The sequence below is a fragment of the Uloborus diversus genome, chromosome 2 (genome assembly GCF_026930045.1).
Source record: "Uloborus diversus isolate 005 chromosome 2, Udiv.v.3.1, whole genome shotgun sequence".
In the NCBI taxonomy this organism is placed as follows: domain Eukaryota; kingdom Metazoa; phylum Arthropoda; class Arachnida; order Araneae; family Uloboridae; genus Uloborus; species Uloborus diversus.
In genome coordinates this window covers 164,934,416-164,956,238 of record NC_072732.1, presented here as the reverse complement: position 1 = coordinate 164,956,238, position 21,823 = coordinate 164,934,416, and the positions used below count along the sequence as shown (strand labels likewise).

The following is a 21,823-nucleotide window of genomic DNA, read 5'->3' as shown; positions in this document are numbered from 1 at the left end:
GAAGAAATGAAAAAGGGATCAACACCGAATGCCATCTATCTACTAAAGTTTAGGCAGGGTTAATCCAATGTCGTTAGGGTCAACATTTCAACCATCAAAATATCACCAGACAGGCGATTGTTTCGATCTAATGTAGAAGCAATTTTCACCCGTCACACCTTGGTGGGTGATTTTCTAGTGTTGAATGATAATAATTTTACTGTAACCAAAAATTTTGATCAGCTAATATCCCATAGGTAAATCACGTACTTTCATTCATTTTTCACTGTTGATGTAAGAAGAAATCTGGACATTTTGAAAACCTGTTATGAAATTATGTGCTCTGTAGTTGATGAGTATGAGATAGTGACCTCTTTTTAAGAAGAAAACTTAAAAATATTTCCAAATCAAATAAAGATAAATTTATTCACAGCCAGTCAATGCATGAAATTGTTTTCATGCACATTAGAAGCTCACAAGTTCATTCATCAGTAAGCCAGACTGGGAACACATGTTGCAAAATTTGTCACTTTTTAGCCCATCAATATAAAGTGTTATTTTCGTCTTCCGACTCTTTAGCCTACTTTTTACGTCCTCAACCTAACACTGCATCTGGCAAGGGACCAGGATTGCAATCTTAGAACGGGTTGGGTAACTATTGTGCGGAAGAGTAGAGGTTGTCAAAGATTTCTATTAGAAAAAAAACGAATAAGTTAGTAATTGTTCCATATTCACATCATATGCCAAATGACACACACCAGCGAAATGAATCCAAGCACGAAATGAGTCGTTGATTTATGAAGATGTTTACACCTGAAAGGTACAAGTGTTTGCTTTCGGTGTAATATTTTTTATAAAGACAATTTGAGAAAATAGTGTACAGTTGATTCTTATAGCAAGAGTTTTTTCGATACCTGTAGATGAATGTAAAGAAGTGCGACTAGTTATTCTTTTATGAATCAAAACTTGTCAAAAGAGTAAAAAATATTTAGGATTTTTAAAAAAAAATGCAAACGTTGAGGCGAACCTCTATAAGAAACTCAATTTGAAGTTAGAACAAATGTGATAAATTTCAGAAGTTCTAATATAAATGCAGAAGACAGTGGAACAAGGAGATAAAATTTCCTTTTCGTTTTCTTTTTTCAAAAGAATATTTTGATGTTGCTACAGGTAAATACTCTTTTGACTGTTTTTATATAATCATCGATTTAAACATTTTTGACGTTTTTTGCTTTAATAGTCACTAAGCGGTCGAAATTTGACAGCAATTCATGAAATTTTTTCGCTTTGAACGTTGTTGAAGTTACTTTTTTGCAAGGAGTATGTATATCTTTATAACTGTTGGTTATAGTTTTTTTTTTTTTTTTTTTTTTGTAATTTTGTTCTCTTAAATTTAGCTACCATCATGTCAAAATACAAATTCAAAACTATTAGGGCAGTGTAATATTCACTCGAAAGTTTCAAAACAGTGATTCATTTGGTTATTTTTCTCCTAAGGTACTCTAAAATCATAAAAGTTAAAGGTAGAATGCATGGAAATGTCACGATACAAATTAACGATTTATCCGATTTGGATTTTTTAGCAGTGATGTCTTTCTTATGTCATTTTCTTATTTTTCTTTTCTTTTTCTTTTTTAATTTTAAAGCTTTCTTTAAAACTTTTTGCTATATTTAGTCAAGGATTATACAGCTGGAGAGGTGGTAAATTTAATTTCGTAATCGATTTTCTTGTTCTTTGAAAAGTTTTTCTTTCTTTGAAAGGTTCTCGTTATAATTAGTGATGTTCCGGATATCCGTATCCGTATCCGTTACTTTTTTGACAGATCTTAAAAACGGATCATTTCTGTTCTAAAAATTTTTAAATATCTGAATAAAAGACGCTTAAATTCCGTTTAAATTAGGATTTATTCCCTATTTAAATTATTAGGTATCATTTCAGAAGACAATTTGTCCCCCCCCCCCCCCATTGCTAAAAGGAAGGGGAAATAAGTTTTAAAAGTGTATCAGTGTGTCTTTTTGTGGCACCGTAATAGTTCCTAAACAGATGAACCGATTTTGATACTTTATTTTTCGTTCAAAAGGTGACATGATCGAATGTGTTCTTAGCTTGGCCTCGTTTTTGTAGAACTTTAATTACCGGAGATATTAATTAAAAACCGATTTAACGTTTTTCACAATTATGGTAGTAAAAATTTACCCGTATGTTGAAAATGTTGGCCCTAATTGAAAGAACGAAGTTTTATGCGTTTGATATTTATTTGAAACTTTCAACTTATATACAATAGGAGATATAATCTTGTTAAGTAAATTTTAAATGCAATTTTAAGCCTTTATACGCGTGATTAGTAGCGATTTCATAGTCGGAAGATAAGAAGAAATAGCTCAATGATTTAAAAATTTCACCTGCTGTTAGTTCATATTTGTTAACAAATGTGTGTTCTGTGACCCGCGAAATTCATCTTAATGTGAGGTCGGCTCTCTGGGACATGTTTTGTTTTTTTAAATTTTTAATTTAATATTAGTTTTTGTTATTGATTTGGGGTTTCTATTATTCTTCATTTTTGTTTCTCTCGGCATCCTTCAAAAAACATGAGACTAAATTCTGTATTTACTGTTTGTAAAGGTGTTCTCGGCTCTGTATTTCGTCAGTCGGAGAAGTTCGGTGGAATGGGTCAGCGCTGCATTTATGCTGAAATAAAATGGGAAAACTTATTTCTAGCCTGTCCAGTAGCAGCTTTACACTCTTGCTCCTGTATCCTACATCTACCGAGTAAGCTAGAAATAATTTTTCACATTCCATCCAAGCAGTAATGCAGCGCTGACCCATTTTTTCCAACCCTCCCTTAATTTTAACGGAGATTTCTTTAAAGAGTAAATCTTAGTCTTGATCATATTTTTACCGCAGTTGACATTTTTGAAGAAACTGCCATTATTCTGACGGGAATACCTTCCGTAACAAATTTTACACTTGGATAGCTTAATTGGGTAAAAAAAATTGAGATCCGTATCCGCGGATCTTGACGCTAATGATCCGGATCCGGATCCGTATCCACGGATCTACGTTTTTAACGATCCGGCACATCACTAGTTATAATCATGACTGTGAAAAATGAGATTTGAATTTTACAAAAAAGAATTCTCTCTATTTTTTAAGTGTATAGATTTCTCTTGGCAGAAGCGCACACAGGAATTTTTCAAAAGGGGGGGGGGATCGAAGGTCCACCATTCTAATATCATACTCCAACACGCATCCAAACACATCCTTTTGATTTTATCGATTGTCAGGAATAAAAGAAATGAAACAAAATTATTAAATAATTGCTTAGCATTAGTTAAAAAAAATAATTGAAACACCAGAAAACAGAAGAATGAATGTGTTTACTTTTCTCATAGTTAAAAGTAAAAACAGCGAATCAAAATCATCATCATTGAAAAATTTACGTTCACATAGTTCAATTTTATAGAAAGAGAAAAAATAAATTTTATCGTTTGATTTATCAAATCTGAAAATGTTATTTTTCTGTGGAATTATTTTACGTTCTTCATACACTGACGGGAAAAAAATGAAAACACAAAGAAAAAATTATCGTAGAGTAAAGAAATTTAGAGAATGCATTTGTCTGTTAACATGATTAATTGATTAAATTTTCAAGATCGTAGGTTAATTTAAGGTCAAGAAAATGCATTTTAAATGTGACGGTTACATTAATTAGACGGTGTAACCTCCACAATTTTGAATGCAAACCTTCAAGCGTGCATGCATTGTGTCATACAGCTCCAAATGTCACTTTGTTGTCAACCAAATGTCACTTTGTTGTCAACCAAATGTCACTTTTTGACTTGGAGCCCCATGCTTGTTGAATTTGTTACGTCAATACTGGGACAGTCAATGCTGGCGATGGATAATGCTGGAGTTGTCGTCCAATGATATCGTATACGAGCTTAATTGGAGACAGATCTGGTGATTGCTCAGACCAAGGTAACATGTCAACACTCTGTATAGCCCGTTAAGTTACAACAGCGGTATGAGAGTGAGTTTTATCCTAGTAAAAATCTGCCCCTTGAGGGCTGTAAATAACAATACTACAGGTATTCATACCTTTAGTATTTCTATTCATGAACAACTTCCGCACCAAACTGACGCACAAGTTTGCAGTCAGTGTGTTTGGAATAACCACGAGAGTGCTATCGTTGCCATAGGAAATTGCTCCTCCGGCCATGGCTCCAGGTGTAGGTCTAGAGTCTAGGCCGCGGACAGTTTGGTTGCAGGCGTTCCCCTGGCCCCCTCCAAAAAAAAAAAAAAACACGGCCATCACTGGCACCAATGCAGAAACTGCTTTCATTAGAAAACACAACGGATCTTTACTCCGTCTTCCAATAAGATCTGGCTTGACACCACAGGCGTCATAAACAACAATGCCTTGGCGTCAGTGGATACACGCTACAGGGAGCCTGATTCGGAGCTCTCCGTGAAGTAACCGATTTCCGACAGTTCATTATTTCACTGTGGTACCAACTGCAGGTCGAATTTCTGGCGTAGATGCAGTACGATGCGTCACAGTCATACGCCGAATACGACGGTCATCCCTCACTGTAGTGCCACGTGGCCGCCAGGAATTCTATCGTCTTCAGACAGTACCATCCCTTGACCACTGCTCCTAACAATTGTGCATATTGGATACATTCTGACCAAATTTTTTTGCGATATCGTGGAAAGAAACTCCACCGTCTCTTAGCCCTATTACACGACCTCAATAAAACTTAGAGAGCTCTTAATAATAATGGCTTCTTCGTCTTCCCAAAGGCATTCTGGGCTAACGTTAACTCAATACGCCGAATTTTACAGAAAAACAATGCTCACGAACTTTACAGCACGCATTTAAAGCAACCCTATTTTGCAACTTCAGACTGGCGCTACCAGCGCCACACTTATGCGCGAAGTGCGAAATTTCAATCGGTGTCATCTTTCACCGATAACCACGCCTACCAAACTTTGTTCATGTAGCATAAGTCTTTCTTGGTGTTGGGATTTTCCCCCCGCCAGTGTGCATAGGGTTATAGCCAATAAAAAAATTAAATGGCGATGGAAGGGGTCCGGACCCCATGGACCCTCTCCTTGTGTGCGCCACTGCCTCCTGGAGATCAAGCATGAAACAATCAAGAAGTCAAAACCATTTATTATGTTATGTTTCAAAATTGCTTATTTAAAATACGTACACGCATTCTTCTGAACAGATCGTGAACCAAACATAATCATGAAGTTGAAGGCGTTTTCTTAAAAGTATTTAAAAAAAAGAAAATATAAAGAAACTTACATGCATTCTGCCTCGAGATCGTGAATGGAGGTAGCGAACAAGAGATCCGCTTTTTCCGTGAACTGCAGAAGTTGTTTTAAGCATCGCTCATAGTGAGTTTTATCACATGATTGTGACAAAGCAGTTGACAATATAACTAAAAGTAAAAAAAAAGAAAACTTATGTAATAAAAAATGCTTAAATTGCTACAGTAGCTGAATATATGGAACACAAAATTTACGACCAGTAAAAGAGGCCTCATTTTCTTAGAAAAGGGTAACAACGTTCGTTTGGGAACGTGCCAGTACTAATAGAAGCTGAGGTTTGTTATTTTTCTAAATATAAATCGATGATTGATAGACCTCATAAAAAAGACAGTTGTAGTAGATTAACATGAACAACAACATGATACTATTTATCTTCGAAAGTCTTACTAAATATGTTTTGGGAAAAAGAACTAAATAATCAATTAAGGCTCTTAGAAGTTAGTTAAAAAAAAAAAAAAAAAAAAAAACAATTTCGCTGTTATCTTCTGGATTGGGAATACTAAATGCGTAAACGAAGCATTTAGAGTTGATATAAAATTAGGAAATCGCATTTTGTTATCATAATTGTATAAACATCCGAAAGTGTAAACAAATAAAACATGAAGGATAATCTGACGATTTCGTATCAACAGAAAAAGATTTTTCTTCAGTACTGTAAAAGCACTTATGTTTGTGAGCCCTTCGTATCCGTGAAAATTTCTGCTCGCGAAAGTTAGTTCTTTCGCAGCAATCAATTTCAAACTACTAGTTTTTCTTTCTTTTTTTTAAAAATCTTCAATACAGTTAAACGTGCAAAAAATTCTTGATTAAGTTGCGTTAAAATAGGTAAGTGTTAAGTAGGGGAATGGGGGGGGATAAAAATAGTTAAGATAGCTTACGTTTTTCAAAATGAACAAGTTGGAAATTTATTCTGAAAACTGTGGTACTTAAAGAAAGAACAATATATTTTTCACAAAACTTGCACTGAAATATTATTTTTTATTTTTGGCAGTAAATTTGCACCTCCAAAAAACGGTGGAAAATGTTCACCGTTCTCTCTTTTTTTTTCCCCCACGGAGCAAAGTGAAAAACTAAATATTTTTCTAATGAAATAGTTTCCATTTAATTATTAAAGATATTTTTGATCAAATAAATGAGTAAATAAAAATAATGAATGAATAAATGAAAAAGAAATGAAACAATAAGCGAATAAATAAAATAATAAGTTAATCAATGAGAAAAAAATTAGTACATAAAATAGTAAATGAATAAATTGTCTACAAAATCTCACTCCAGGTGTTAATCATATTTTCCCCGAACACCACTGCATGAAGGCGCTCAAAAGATATTTGCACGACGGCGCCAATCAGGCTTGGCGCGGCCCTATTCTTATCTTAGTTAACGGGGCACCAATATCGTCAAGAATGAAATCACAAAAGTAATTGGTGTTGTGCATTCCAAATGGTTCTGATACTTCTAACGGAATAATATTCATTTTCATAATTATGTTTTTCAACGCAAGAAAAACAAATATGCAATTGATTCCATCTACATGAATATTGCAGACATTTAAGTAATGTTTTTCTACAAAAACTCTTTTTACGCCATAAATCTAAGTGATACAAATCTTCAAAACCAACGCAGTGAAATAGAAAAGTTCACGAAGCTTCCTCATACTTACTACACAACACATCTTCAAATATTTCACTCTCGATCTAATAATACACAATTATATTTCACAGACAGCGTCCAAAGTGCAATTTCGGAAATTGTGTCTTTGGGTACGTGATGTATTTTACGTTATTTACGCTTTCTAGTGGCGGAACGGAATCCTACATCAATTGGCGTTGGATTTCGCTGATGATAAAGTGATGATCTTCAAGAGCGTATGTTCTCAGTTATTACAGTGTAACTGTCTGTTCATTTTGAAAATCAATTCATCATATTCGTCCAGCCTCACTGAACTAGAAAATCTGTCTAGTATTCTTTATAGTAATTTTTTTCCAGATTTTCTTTTAATTCCAAATACTCGTTATGCTTCGATAATCTTAATCAGTATTAAGTTCTCTCATAAATATTAGAACTGATGTTCGAAAGGTTTCTTTTGTAATCTAAGCGCGGCTGTTGTTAAACAGTAAAACGTTTCACTCTAAGATAGTATACCTTTATCCCAGTTCTTTTAATTCGCAAGATATAAAAAGAGCTGAAGGAAATTCTTTGTCGTTAGTGTTTAGCAGTAAAATTTTCATTAGTTGTCACATTTTTGCTATAGTGGGCACTTTTTTTACTCGAAATGCAAAACAATATTATTTTCCAATTTTTTAAAGCTACAGATCCTAAATACATTAATTTACATCTATCTATACACATATTAAAAAAATATGTTTGTGTCCGGCGCGCTACCCCAGGCAAGTCACAGAAGCATGAATTTTGGTAATTTGGGGGAACTTTGAAGCATAGTTAGTTGGTCATTTTCTTCAGAATTTGCGCTTCCGTTTAGATTATAGGTTAGATTCGTACTGTAGTGCAAAAAATTTATATAAATATCTTACAACTCATTTTTCAAAATAATTCTTTTCAACTTTTTATATGTTCATACAGGTGTTCTACGAAATAATAGAAAAAAAAATGACAAATTTTCTTTCACAATAATATTTTAAAGGGTTGGAGAGCTGTAATGTGTCCATGATAAATTTTATAAAATGTTTTTTTTTTTTTTTTTTGAAAAAAAAAACCTAGAGATGGGAGTCATAGCGAATGGAGTAACTCTAAAGTATATTTAATATTTAACTGTTTTTTTTTTTTTTTGAGAGGTTATTTCCAATGACGTTATTGACACCAATATTAGTGCATATGGTGTTGAGCAATCACGATTGCTTATTGCTTTCATTTGACTGTTTTTGATGTCCTATCATTTTTCCCACCGCCACCCTCCACAGCATCACCGTCGACCGGGTCCTCACGATGCTGCACTTCTAGCGAAAACCGTCTCCAGGTTTCGTCAATATCCTACACTTACACGCATACATACACGCACCTACACACATATACATATATACACCTACACACACACACACACACACACTCACATACACACAACTACCCACACACTCATGCCTGCACACAGACACAAACACACATGCCTACACACACACACATACCCTCCACACACAAACACACACGCTTACATATACACACACACTCGTGATTGCGAAAAACATAATTTGAATTCAAGATGACAAAATTCAAATTATTATAATTTTTTTTTTTTTTTTGGTTTTTGTTTTTGTTTTCATTAGTCGCAAAAATCATTTTATTCACGTGACATTATTATGAATTTCACTGATACGTAGGCAGCATGGTTTTCATCCTCTCCAGCTGTCAGAAATAAATCTTATTGCTTCCACACAGTTCAAAAGTTTGACAGCAGGTGTGAAAAGTTAAAAATATTAGGCACATAAAATTTCCCCCAAAAGAAAATGCTATTTATAAATACTTAAGAATTCTCCAACAGTAGTCAAATAGAACAGTTTATCTAAAGTATAGAGGCTATCTCGTCGGACAAATGTTCCATCCAGCATAAATATGTCCACCGAAGGCGTCCGCATGTGGGCGCGCCTTAAAACTGCGCAGACGATAATAGGCTTCTCCCGCATGATATGCACAACTGTTACACGCCCACGCCAAACTGAGCATTTTAGCAGACCGCACTTAACTTTCAAGGCTGCAGACAGGATGCTGGAACAAATAATGATCCTTCAGACCACGGAAAGAAGAGTTCATCTTGGGGAAAAGCAATAAATATATTCTAATCGAGATATTTTATTAGTTTGTTGATGAGTTTCTGGCTTCTGCTGCTCTAGAATACGGTTTAAGCAAAATACACTTTCCTGGCCTGAAGTGCTTAATTACTGAAGACATTTAGGAAAATTCCGTTTTGTGTGAGATAGGATATGTTCCTTGAGTTTCCTGAAAACTTTTCAATGCAGGAGTTTTACTGTCTTGATTTCTAATAATCAACAGTAAAGGATTAATCAAGGTTGATTCGCCAAAAAAAGAACACTAAAACCGAATTGAAGTATCTAGAACTTAAGTTACAGCTCATCATAACGGACTGTATCGTAATTTCATGTGCTATTTTCCGAAAATTAGCAGTTCAGTCCACAACTCAAGTCATAAAAACATCTTTTATTTTTCTTAAAATATGAAAAGCAACTGTAACTAAAACTTTTGCAAATAATACTAACGAAATTAAAGTTCATTATATTAATTCAAGATTTCAAGATTCATAAGATAAAGCTCAAAACAAGATTTACTGAACTAAAAGCAAGAACAATAACTCAGAATTTTTAAACAAGAAGACAAATTAAACGAACAAGCAATATGTATCAGATTCCAATTGGGCCGCTTACAGTTAAAATTCAAGTTAAATTAAAGCTTAAACACCGACCATCTTCGTGTATCTGCATTTATCTATACCGGACGATAAAGCTCTAGACTAGGAATTCTGAATAGTAGCCACATGCTAGATAGATTAGTATTTAAATTGTAGAATATTCTCAATGTTTTGTGTTCTTGTTTAGTTATTAATGTTGTTTATTGATTAATGTTTATGCAAATTAACTTTGTTCTATTTTTCTAATACCTTTACTTTTTATGTGGCAACAGTGTGTTGTCCAATGTATAAAACTGCCGGTGTTATGGCAGTAAGGGCTTGCTTCATTTTTCTTCACACGCACGTGTAAACTTTAACGTTTTAATCTGTTTTTAATAAATTTAGTTCTTGTTGCAATCTTGTGCTGTCTCTCGACCTTAAATTCAGTTAAATTATGCTGAAGTAAGAATTCAGGACATTGGTCAAATGTCCCGTACCTGCAACCCCAAGTTAAAGATGTTTAGATTTAACAATATCCGATATGATTTTTAACAAATGAACACTTGGTCACCACCTTTGTAAGACTTTATTTTTTGGTAACCATTTCCGATGAAATTGTAGTCCGTTGGCGACCGCTAATCTAGAGTTTTACCGGAGGAGCCTTTACGTATCGCAGGGACATCTACAGTTTCAAACAGAACCTAAACTAAAATTCGGACATGATCAGAAAAATGTTTTTAGCAATCAACAAGATCAATGCAGTTGGCCAGAATTCGTATTTTGCGAGATATCATTTCGCTCTATCATCTATCTATGCCACCGGGCGGCTGGGGAACCTAGAATACAATTCACAGATAAAATATTGATTACATCAATATTTCTTTCAGATGTTATACAAATGTCTTGAAATCTTTTATGCGATTCTATTTTATAATCTCTTACAGAATGAAGATATCCTAGACACTTCTGTGCTCAAATAGTTTTCGGAATAAAATCCCAATGTGCAGGGGCAGCATTTCAGCCTTTCGTTCGGGGGGTCGAGTTTCTTGAACATGGATTTAGTCAGTACGGTATAAAATAAATATTGGTTAACAGGAAGGAATAATAAAACGGTTTTAATGTTAAGAAAAATTAGGCTTGTTAAGAACAATTAAAATTTTAGGGACCAAAGCTTCAAATTTATTTTGTAACAATTTATCTCACAAAATATCTCGGTACTAGTTTTTATTTTTTAGTAAAGTTTTAGTCTGCTATTCTTGGGGTCAGGAAGAACAGAAAATTTTGTAACTATATTTACTCAATATCCAATGTTTTGTTTTATTTCCAGTACAGCTAAAGATGGAGATCTCTCTTGCCACATTTCGCTTCGACAGTAATTCTCTAACCTCCTGAGACACAAAAGTCATCTTTAAAATGACTGACCAGATTGAAATAGACCAAAAACAATGGAAGCAAGAAAGTTATGTTAAAAAACACACTTCCTTTAGATTTCTCTTTAAAATAACCAAGAAAGCTTTTTAAATTGGGCTAGCATTTATTTTGCGTCATTAAAAAGTATAGTCGTAATTCACAAAACAATTACTCTTTCCTCATGCTATAAATTTTTCTTGTAAGTGCAGTGGCGCAGTAGGGGGGGGTGAAAACACCCCCAGAGCCATTGGTTTTAACATAAATGCAAATTCTAATACAGTACCTTATGCATATGGAAAGGCTGTTTTGATCAAAAAAAACCCCCTTCAGAACGTATTTTTCGTCCAAAAAAAAAAACCTTCCAGAAGATCTTTTTGATCAAAAGAAGCACTCCAAAAGGTATTTTTCACCAACAAAAAAACCTCCAGAAGGTATTTTTGATCAAAAAAAAAAAAAAAAACATTTCTGGCTGCGCTAGTGTATAAGTGCATTATTTTCTTTTTCGTTTTCTATAACCAACCTACATAATATTGAACTTAAAACCAAAGAGAAATGTATATCATCAAATAATGCCTCAATTTCTTGAGGAACTGAATTGATTATTTTATTCAAAATATTAATTTAATAATTTGACTACAACTTCATATGGGTTTTGCCACCTCTTCTACATTGGCATACAATAAAAATTGTTATAAAAAGTTCTGTCACAAAGTTCCACACTTGGTTCAAGTATGCATTAGTGCGAAAATTACAAAGAGTTTCAATTGTCAATCCAATAATTGATATTGAAATTTTCATGATAGAGTGTAGCATTGTTCAGAAAACTCTCCGCAGGAAATAAAGTAAACAGAAATTCAAACAAAGTCATACATATTAAAATAACATTAGATTTTCTATCATTGAGGGTGAGGCGGTCGCTTTCCAGTAATTCTTCCAGGGAGCTTTAATAGGTTTTACTCTTAAAAATTTGTATCACTCAGAGAGTGTCAAGTAAAGAGCCTGAAGATATATTTGTTGATGTGAAAGTATCTTTGACGTGGAAAGTTTTTCAAAAAGAGCATATCTTTACAAAAAATTTCTATGAAAGCATATAATGTATCGAGTTGCTAAAATGTGTTTCAAGTATACAGGGAAACAATGAACACTTACTAGCTAAACATTAAGTTATAATATGAGCATTAAATTTATGTAAAATGACATGGCGTTTACGTGTTAAAATTGCGCTGTCTCAACACTGTACGGGCATCTCATACTAGATGCACCATCATAGCATAGATTACACAATTTTTAAATATTTAATCCATATGAAGAGATTACTTCTTCAGTTAAGGCAAACCATTATCCTCCATCAGTTTTTTCTGTTCTGAAAATGCAGGCAAATGATTTCTAAGTTATCTAAATTGAATTTAACCTTTTTTAAAATTATTTTTAGTGAAAAATTTGGGGGTGCGACCGCCCCCTTTTGACCCCCCTATTTGCCGCCCCTGCCAATGTGTAAGGGCAAGGAAGTTGTTCAAAATTAACAATTGATGAGCAATAAATTGTGTGTCTGTTCCTTTCATTCTCATTTTTGCAAAAACTACTACCCACTCCAGAAACTTTTCTAAATCATCCGTTGAGTTATTTCTTCGATTTACAAATCTGAAAACAACTTGCAGCTAAATAACAATTAATTTGTTTTATTTTATTTTATTCTTCACCTTTGCAGAGGAAAAAAATTACCAAATTTTGTTTTAATGAAATTTTTTAAAAACTCAACATCTGATGGAAACCCAGAAATCAGGTTTAAGTTACTGATCGATAAATAACAAGCAATTAAAGTGATATATATAAATATTTACATTAATATAAACGATAACAATTAGTGATTCAAAAATGAATTAAAGATTATTTTCTTATGAAAACTAATATAAGACAATTCTAGTATGAATATGATATTGTGACTTAAAAGTTCAAAATCTTCTTTGTATTTTAATTTAACAGTTATGATATTATTCCTGTTTGCTAAGAATTTTCTCCCAGCAAAATTTAGCGGGGATGAATGTAAACAAAAATGTATCTCTATGGAAAAATATAAAAGGTGATTCTTTTCTCTCTCTATCTCTCTATCGTGTAAGTCTTTCACGTTGTATGTATTTTGTGAAAGTTTCACAGCCTTTCCATTACAAGACTAGATTTTTGTGTTTTATGGCTACTTCAGAAAATGATTTTTTAGCTGATGATTGCAAAGCGTTTGATGAGCTGGAGCTCTATCGGTTGCAAATGAAAACTATTTTTCTCTAACACTTTTCCAAAGTATGTACCCCACTCCTGCCCATTAGTTTATTTTCTATCATCTGTCTAAAACTTTGTTTCCTAAAAATAATTATTTCCGTGGTTATTAAAATGCTAGTCTTTTTTCTTCTTTTTCTTTTTAAATACACACAATACTTTAATAAAAATAAAGCTCTTCTTGCTGTAATAACTTAAAATTAGCAAACTATGTTTTAAAAAACATAAATTGGTTTTTTCATAAACTAACACTTATGAACGTTTGCCATCTTTTAGAAAATTCACTTTTTTGCGCAAATGCATGTGTGAAAAACATATTATAACACTTTTGGACAGAGCTGTACTGAAGTTGAGGGGGTCAGCTTCAATGGGAAAGATGGATCCCAGTGTTTGGGGTTTCGCTTTATTTTATTTCTATGCAAATATCCTCATTTTTTTTTTTCTTTCGTTGCGCATGAATTTATTGAACTCCATCAGTTGCAATACATGTTACTTCAATTTTCCTTTATAAATGCGCTCTCTAGAACATTAATCTTCATGAAATTTAATTTGCATCAAAGAAACACATTTTTGATTTAATTGTATATTTTACGATTTATAATGGCTCTATTTTTATCATAAAAAACATGGGTTTTTTTTAAAGAGAGAGTCATTTTTACTGTGTTTTAAATGCACTAATTTTTATGGCATTTTATTTAATGTTATCATATCTTTCTCTTCACGATCATTAAAACACAATGCGCCGCTCAGAAAACTTCAGCTATCAGAACAAGATCTTATTTGGCCAGCAATTTATTACGCGTCTTGACAGCGTGTGGGGTTGCAGGACATCTTGCCAACTTACTCAAGCTTTTATTAAAAATGACTAGCGCAGGGCGTTGCATCATAACCGAATGTACGCGACATCATAATGTATTCGACACAGGAAAAGAAACAATGGCACACCTACACTTCATACTAAAGAAAAAAAAGTTCGAAAAAAAAAGACCTATTCCTGGATGCGACAGTATTCCCCAGTTGAAACATGTCAGTTTCTATTTTGAACGAGTTACTTGTTGAGTAAAAGTGAGGTCATGGGGTGTTTGGAATAAGCAGAAAAATATAAACATTTCTATACATAAAAAAGAAGAGTAACTAACAGATCGAGACAATTTATTTTAAGAAACAAATTTACGCTACCACGAGTGACTGTTTCTTAATTAGTGTGGTAAAAAAAAATGTTCCAAGCTGTAAATTTATCAAATATATCACATTTTTGTCATTTAAATTAGAAAAATAAGATCATTTTAAAGTGATTAGTTTACAGGAGTGGTAGTTTTTTCGTTACAAATGCGCGCTTTTGCCTATTATTTAGACGCAGTTTTGTACAAAACGACAATTCGTTCACGGCAATAATTTTTTTTAATCAAAACTATATTCCATCTATATTCTCACTGCAAAAGTTAACTGATAAATGTTTTACAACATGTTTTGGAGCTGACGATTTTGCTTTTATATTTCTTGACGAAATGAAAACATTTTGTTTTCTTTTTGTTGCTTCCATAGACACTGTTTGTTTCCATTGTTTTCACTTAGAGAATACAATAAATTATTTAGACGCTAGTGACATCATAAAACGAGCGCATCGATATTTCGTCGCTATTTTCCCTTCTCCCTGGAATCGTCATAACTTGGCCGACTGCCTATTCCATACATTTCTTGGTCAGACTGTAAATTCGTTTAAGCTTAAATTATTAATGGTTATTAATCAAAGAACAGCTAATTTATATACTTCGTAAAATAAATAAATCCGCCGGAAGAGTCAGATAATGGCAGAGGGAAGGAAACTTCCGTAGTGGATGCAAATGCGACTAATAGCAAAAGGTTAAACTGAACTGAATAATTATAATAATAATTGCTAATTATCAGATAATCAATAGCTTGTATATCTTTTTCAGTTTGGATTCATAAATTATTACCAAAGAAATATTCATTCAAACTTTTGTATAATACCAAATTCGTGCAGCTCATGCTCATATATATAATAACCAATGATCGAGTAACGCGTGTGTTTCAACAATGAAACTTGCGCCACGGCATGATAATCTGATAATGTATTTTGGTAGTGTTTAATATGCAGGGAAAGGCTCTATTGTGACAAGGCTGAACTCTATCCGGTAACTTATCAGTTTTACTGGTAAGACAGTGCTATTTCAGGGGAATGAAGAAACGAAAAAGCGGTCAACTATGAACGTTATTTGCTGAAGTTTAGGGTTAATGCACTGGAGTTCGGGTTAACATTTCTACTATCAAAATATACTGAGCAGGCAATTCCTTCGTTAAAATGTAGAAGACAAGCAATTTTCACCCGTCATTACTTGACGGGCGACTTTCTAGTTATATTATTATCACTATATCTAGTGAAAAACAAAAATATACTTTTGTAACACATATGAATTATTGAAACAGCATAACTATTACTAAAGGTCAAAACTGACAAATTAAAACTTTTGCAATCAAGAATTACAACCATGTGATTTTGCTGCAGAGCAAAATTACAACTTCTAGGAACACATGTATTCCTAAAAGTTATAATTTTGCTGTAATTTTGGTTTACATTTAACGATTTTTACTCAATAAATTCGACATCATACAATATGAACACTGATGGTGCAACAAGTGTAATTAATGTTAATCAGTGAATTTATTTTGCATATGGTACTCAGAACGATATAAAAATTGCAACTGTTATACTTCCTAGCATAAAAGAAAAGTAGTAGCAGCATTTAACCAATATGGATTAATAAAAAATTATAACAAATAATTTACATGATGAAATGCCATTCAGTAATGCCATTCCCAGTGCGAAAGATTTAATTCGCATCTTTACTCACGTATATTTGCAACGATATGGTTGGTAGCAAGCGTAGAGCGCAATTTTAATTCGCTGCTTGATTATCATAACGTGGAAACGTAGTAGAAAGATGCGGCAAAGTGTATCATTCGTGACGTCATCAAGACTACGCGTAGTTTGAAAAATCGGACATTTTAAAAACTTAATTTAAAAAAACCGTTGGGAAAATGAAAGAATTTTCTGGGTCCATGTTATTTTTTTCGCTCATTCTATCCATTTCAATAACTAAAAGTAGTACTTTTGTAAGAAACCACCCCAGTACTACCCTTTCAACGCAGAAAACTAAATAACTTATTTTATCAAGCTATGTGTTGCTCTTAACTGAACTTGACGCTACCCTCCCCCTCCTCTTCTCTCCCCCTCACCAAAATCATACCTGCCAGAGCGAATAAAAAGCGTGTCGCTTTTCCCTGGGGGTGGAAGATTAGAGAGAACAAATCCTCTGTCAGTGATACACATCAAGTAATTTGATTAAGCAAGGCTTGTAGTTGTCAGTCATTCGGGGAGACGGGGGTACAACGTGGAGGGGGGGGGGGATCAACGCCTACTGCAATGGTGAGTTCGCTAAAAATAGCGCGAACGCAGCCAGCCGGAGAATTTGGAGATCATTAACATGGCTACCCGCTTCTGGTGGTTATACCTGAAGATGTTCCCGAGTGAAGAGGGAAAATGAAACGATGAGACGGCGTGATACGTCGCGCGTAACTCCGATGTGTGTTTTTCGGATTAATTTCAGAGAGGAAAATTACTTTATTAAGTTTGCATTTTGGGTTGTTCCTACATCGTGAGTACTTCATCACAAACCCCACTCTTATGTTTATTTTCTCCGGAGAAATTAAATTTGCTACTTCAGCTCAACTTCCGTCTTCAAACAAATGCAATAGAGTCTTGACTTATACAATTCACCCGTCATTTATAGGGTTAGGGGTTGAATGCCCCCTCCACCGCAAGGATTTGAAAAATAAATGTTTTCTATATAAGCGTGAATGGTTTAGGTTGTTTTTCGAAATAGAATGGAATGAGCATACATCCCCCCCCCCCCCGCCTCCTCCCGAAGGATTCGAAATGAGGGATGCGTCTAAACCCCCCCCCCCCCGCGTAAGTTAAAATTCCGTATTCTGAAAAAGGTAGCATACTAAGTATACTAAGTAAAGTAAGTATACTAAGTTTTGATAAACATACACAACTTTTTATGGACCTGTAAACATCCCTTAAACGGTCATAAACCATTCTTAAATTATATATTCTCATTTCCCACGCAGGCCTAATACGCTCTAAGACGCAGGTTCGACCCTGGCTCCAGTCGGTGGAATTTCAAGATACAAAAAATAGACAACGTCTATGTTGTATGGTTATTTGGTATGCAAAAGATCCCTTGAATACTGATTTGCTTTTCAGTTCTCATGGCAAAATTAAATTCCTAGTCAGTTTCGCATCGAAGAGAGCCAAGCTACCTCCATCTGGTGAGGAAACTGGGTGTCAAAAGTTTCGAAGTAATGGTGTCGAACGATAGTGGTGCAACACGGAAGAATGGATGCAACATCGGGAGATCGCACTCGATATGCAAAATGTAAAAGTGTCAAACGCAATCCCAATAGATTTTTTTTTTTAAATTTATTCTGCATAAAATACTGTTATGTGACAAAATATTTCTTCAGATACATTTTCTTTCCCTTCCCCACTTTACTAGCTTTCAATAAAGCATCGCACCTGGATGACAGTAAACTTTCACATTTAGAATGAAAAAAATGAACTGAACATATGATTTAACTATTTGGGCACACTAACAAAGCGAGGTTTAGACTAGTAAGGCGTTGAAACTTTCTCTTTCTGTGATGTTTAAAAGGATGAAAGTTTATTCACGAAACCAATATTTGGTAGCCAATAACGAAGTCGATACTTACACCCACGCTTCACTTCTGAAAAATCTTGTTTTGCGCTCAAGGGATTTGCGCCAGCTTAGAGATATGTAATTGGGGGGGGGGGGGGGAGGGCAAGGGGAGAGAGAGAGAAAATCACGTTATATTTAGTAGTTAAATTACGTTGTAGCTCGCATCAACTGTTCTACATTTTTTTTAGCATAACTTGTTATGTTTTAAGCCGATTATCAACTTCGTATGAAAAACTCAATATTTAAGAAAAATTTTATTGAACGTTGGTCTGGAAAATGTGGAAAAGTTCTGCGGCATAGAAATTCATTTAAATGTAAGAGTGTGGAAACCCCCTATATTTTATGTTTGTTCTTAAATTTTATAGAAATCTGCCAAAGTTTGACGCAGAAATTTAAAAATTAAAAAGAAATAAAGGAATAAAAAACGAGGAACTGCATTTCTTTTTCTTGCCCTTTTTATTGTTTTCCGGTGTCTAAACCAAGAATGCAAATCAAGAACCGGGTACAATACCATAGAAGAACGAAGAGTAATTCAACCTTCATTTGACTACCTACGCAATTCATGATTTCATGTAATTATATAAAACAAAATCAGTTTTAAAATTTTGAATTATGTACATGTATATTACCAACGAAGGAAAAGAGGTTTTTTGGCGAAGGGACAACACAGCAAAAAAGAAAAAAAAAAAGATAATAATAATGGTTAAAAATATCAACACTACTTTTGAATTCGACTCAAAATTTATGACACTGGGGAGGGGGGGGGGTGTAGGCTCCGCCCTCAACTTGCTTTGCTCGCCAACCTGGTTGTTTGTAGTCATCAGCAATTTACTCAAGTGAATTCGTACAAAAAAAACAAAAAAATAATAATTAATAATAATAATTCATAAATTCTTCACTGTTGAGTTCATTTCTGTTCCTTTCTTCATTTTTTTTTTTTTTTTTTCATTTTTTGTTTAATGCACTTGCACTTACTGAAAATTGTTAAAAGTCCTACTTTGATGAAAAAAATAAGTGGTCATAACGAAAATTTAGAAACTGCCATTTAAAACACACTCGCGTGGTGTTAGCATTTTGGATACAAAGTTCTATACACAATAAAGAAACTAAATAGAAATAGGAAATTGGGGACGACATCTTTGACACTCTTCATCTTGACAATTAGTTTAATAATAGCGCACTCATCAGACGTCATTCAAGCCAGCTGCGAACACAGTGAACGAACTTCTTTGCATTCCTTTCTCTCCCCCTCACTACCTCTCTCTCTCTATCCTCCATACACTTTCGATAGATGACCGTTTTATTCACTGCGCCTTAAAATGTTGTGTGTGCGAAACACTCGAAAATTAAACAAGCATTAAAAATAAAAAATAAAAAAAAAAAAGTTTTCTCGGGACCTCGAAAGAAGTATAATAAAAATAAACCTGTTCTCTGACCAAAAAGGCGGAAGTAAGGAGAAATGTTGTTGGCTCGTGTCCAGTTGGAAAAAGTACACAAGAAACGTTGTGCTCGCAAATCGAGAAAGAAGAGTTGTAGTAATCACCAAAAGGGCCAGTAAATAGCGTTCTTTCAGAAATTTTGAAGAGGAGTATGGGAAAGGGTTGTGCAGGTAGTTGAACTCGGTGAGAAATACATTAGTGAAACAAGGGATTCCATTAACAGTACGCTCGTGATTGCTTTAAAAGGAATTTGAAAAATGTTTCTCATCTAGCAATTTTAGTGTTTTTTTTACTAATATCAGATTGCCCACCAAAACTAGACAATCTACAAGAAGTAAAAGTTTTGAGAATCACTAAAATGTCAATAAAAGCGTCCTTCAGAACATTTTGGAGCGGAGTATGCGAAAGGGCTGTACAGGTACAGGTAGCTGAACTCTGAAAAACCATGTAGCCTTTGAAGCTAATCCCTTTTAAAAAATCATCTGCAGTTATAGCCTTTTTAAAACAACCACTAAAAGTAGCACTTCAAAAGATGTACGAAATTCAGGTTATCGAGTGCACGATGTCATTTTTCTGGTAAAAACACTTTTCCCATTGAATTTCAAGGAGTTGTTTCAATGTAAATGCTTCTAATTTCCTGCATGGTCCGTTTCTTTTCTTTATACATAATCGTAATATTTTGTGTAGCGTTTTTTCGGATCTGGAATGTTAAAGTACCCCTATATCATGACATTGCACTACACCCTAGGGTCTCTCGTAGCTACTTCCACACGCGTTTTACCCGGTTGGGTGGAACCCTGAAAGCAGCATTATTTTTTGATTCAGATACTGAGTCAAGCCACTTCGGATCCAGCACCCCTTGATGAACTGAATGGAATGGGAACTTGGAGAACTTAGTGATCATGTTTAACGTACACCAGTCACCATTAGCGTGCGCGGAGGATCTACAGTTCGGCAGGCATCTAACCCGAGACATTAAAGTTACGACTCCAACGCCATACCGACCGGGACACCACGGCCTCTATTCCAGGACGTAAAAGGGAACTCGATCGATAAGGAGGGGAGATTCTCACGAAAAAAGATTGAATCTTACTCAAAATAATTGTGTAAAATATTTGTATACTAGCGCGGTACCTGCACGTCTTTAACCGTAATAGAAAACTAAAAGGTCATTTGGTTCGCTTGTATAGTTAAAAAAATGGATGATGAATTTCTCACCAACTTGCTGTGTTAATTTGCTCGCCCACTTGATAATTTGCTCGTCCATGTTATGGTAATTTTTCGTCTATGTTATGATAATCTGCTCGTCAAAAATGTTCTTAAAATTGGAATAGAAAAAGAACAAAATCGATTTTTCGAAAATATCTTCGAGGTGCACACCCCCATGCTACAAACTAATTTTGTGCCAAATTTTTAAAAAAACCAGCTGAACGGTCTTTATAATAAAAAAATTAACATTAAGTTTAGTATTGATATGATACATTAAAAATTAAAACTGATTTATTGTATTTTACAGGTTATTGAAATAAAATTGAATTCCAAACAAATTTGATAAGAAGTATATGTGACATCCCTTCTTTCCCCGTGTACTATTTTTGGCTTGTGTACTTAAAAACAATGTAATTTAATATGGTCTGAAATATTTCTCTAAATATATATTTTTTGGAAGATTTAAGATTTGAACAAAACTAAATCAGTCTTATAATGATAAAAAACCTGGTGGGTCGAAACCTTGGTTTTGATGTTAAAAACCATGTTGCTATAACTTTATACATCGTTGTTGAATTGAAACTTCAAAACAAATAAAACCACAATTGTTTATTTTTTTTCAATTGTTAATTTCTAGGGCTTGCTAGGCCGGGTCTCATCGACCTGATGATAGAACAAGCAATGATAGCAGCACCATGCTGGACTAATCTTGTCATCATAGGGGATAAGAAATGGTCGCATTCCCATGAAACTTCCCATCGACTTCTAGTTTCCCAGCAGTAATTTAAGATGTTTTATCTCTGGGTTTTCCTATCATCCATGCTTGTTTGTGTAACAGTGTGAAGAAATAACAACGTTGACAATCAAAGAGCGAAACGGAAGATTTTAGCGCAACATTACTTTTTTGTCAATAAAACGTTCAAAAAAGTGATTTATCATTACTTTTTTCCACGATATCTGACACTATCTCTGTACTTAGATAATAATCCCAGTATTTATTTTGCTGCTGATCGAAATTGTTTCAGATGAGTTCACA

General features: G+C 34.1%; 1 protein-coding gene across 1 annotated transcript in view; it reads right to left on the bottom strand.

The window, feature by feature from the left end:
- LOC129216121 (uncharacterized) overlaps nt 1-21,823 on the bottom strand; it is an 81,917-nt gene that overhangs the window by 27,766 nt on the left and 32,328 nt on the right. Inside the window, exon 2 of the mRNA XM_054850277.1 lies at nt 5,295-5,430. Coding sequence (XP_054706252.1) covers nt 5,295-5,430 — 136 coding nt within the window. The remainder of the gene's footprint in view (nt 1-5,294; nt 5,431-21,823) is intronic.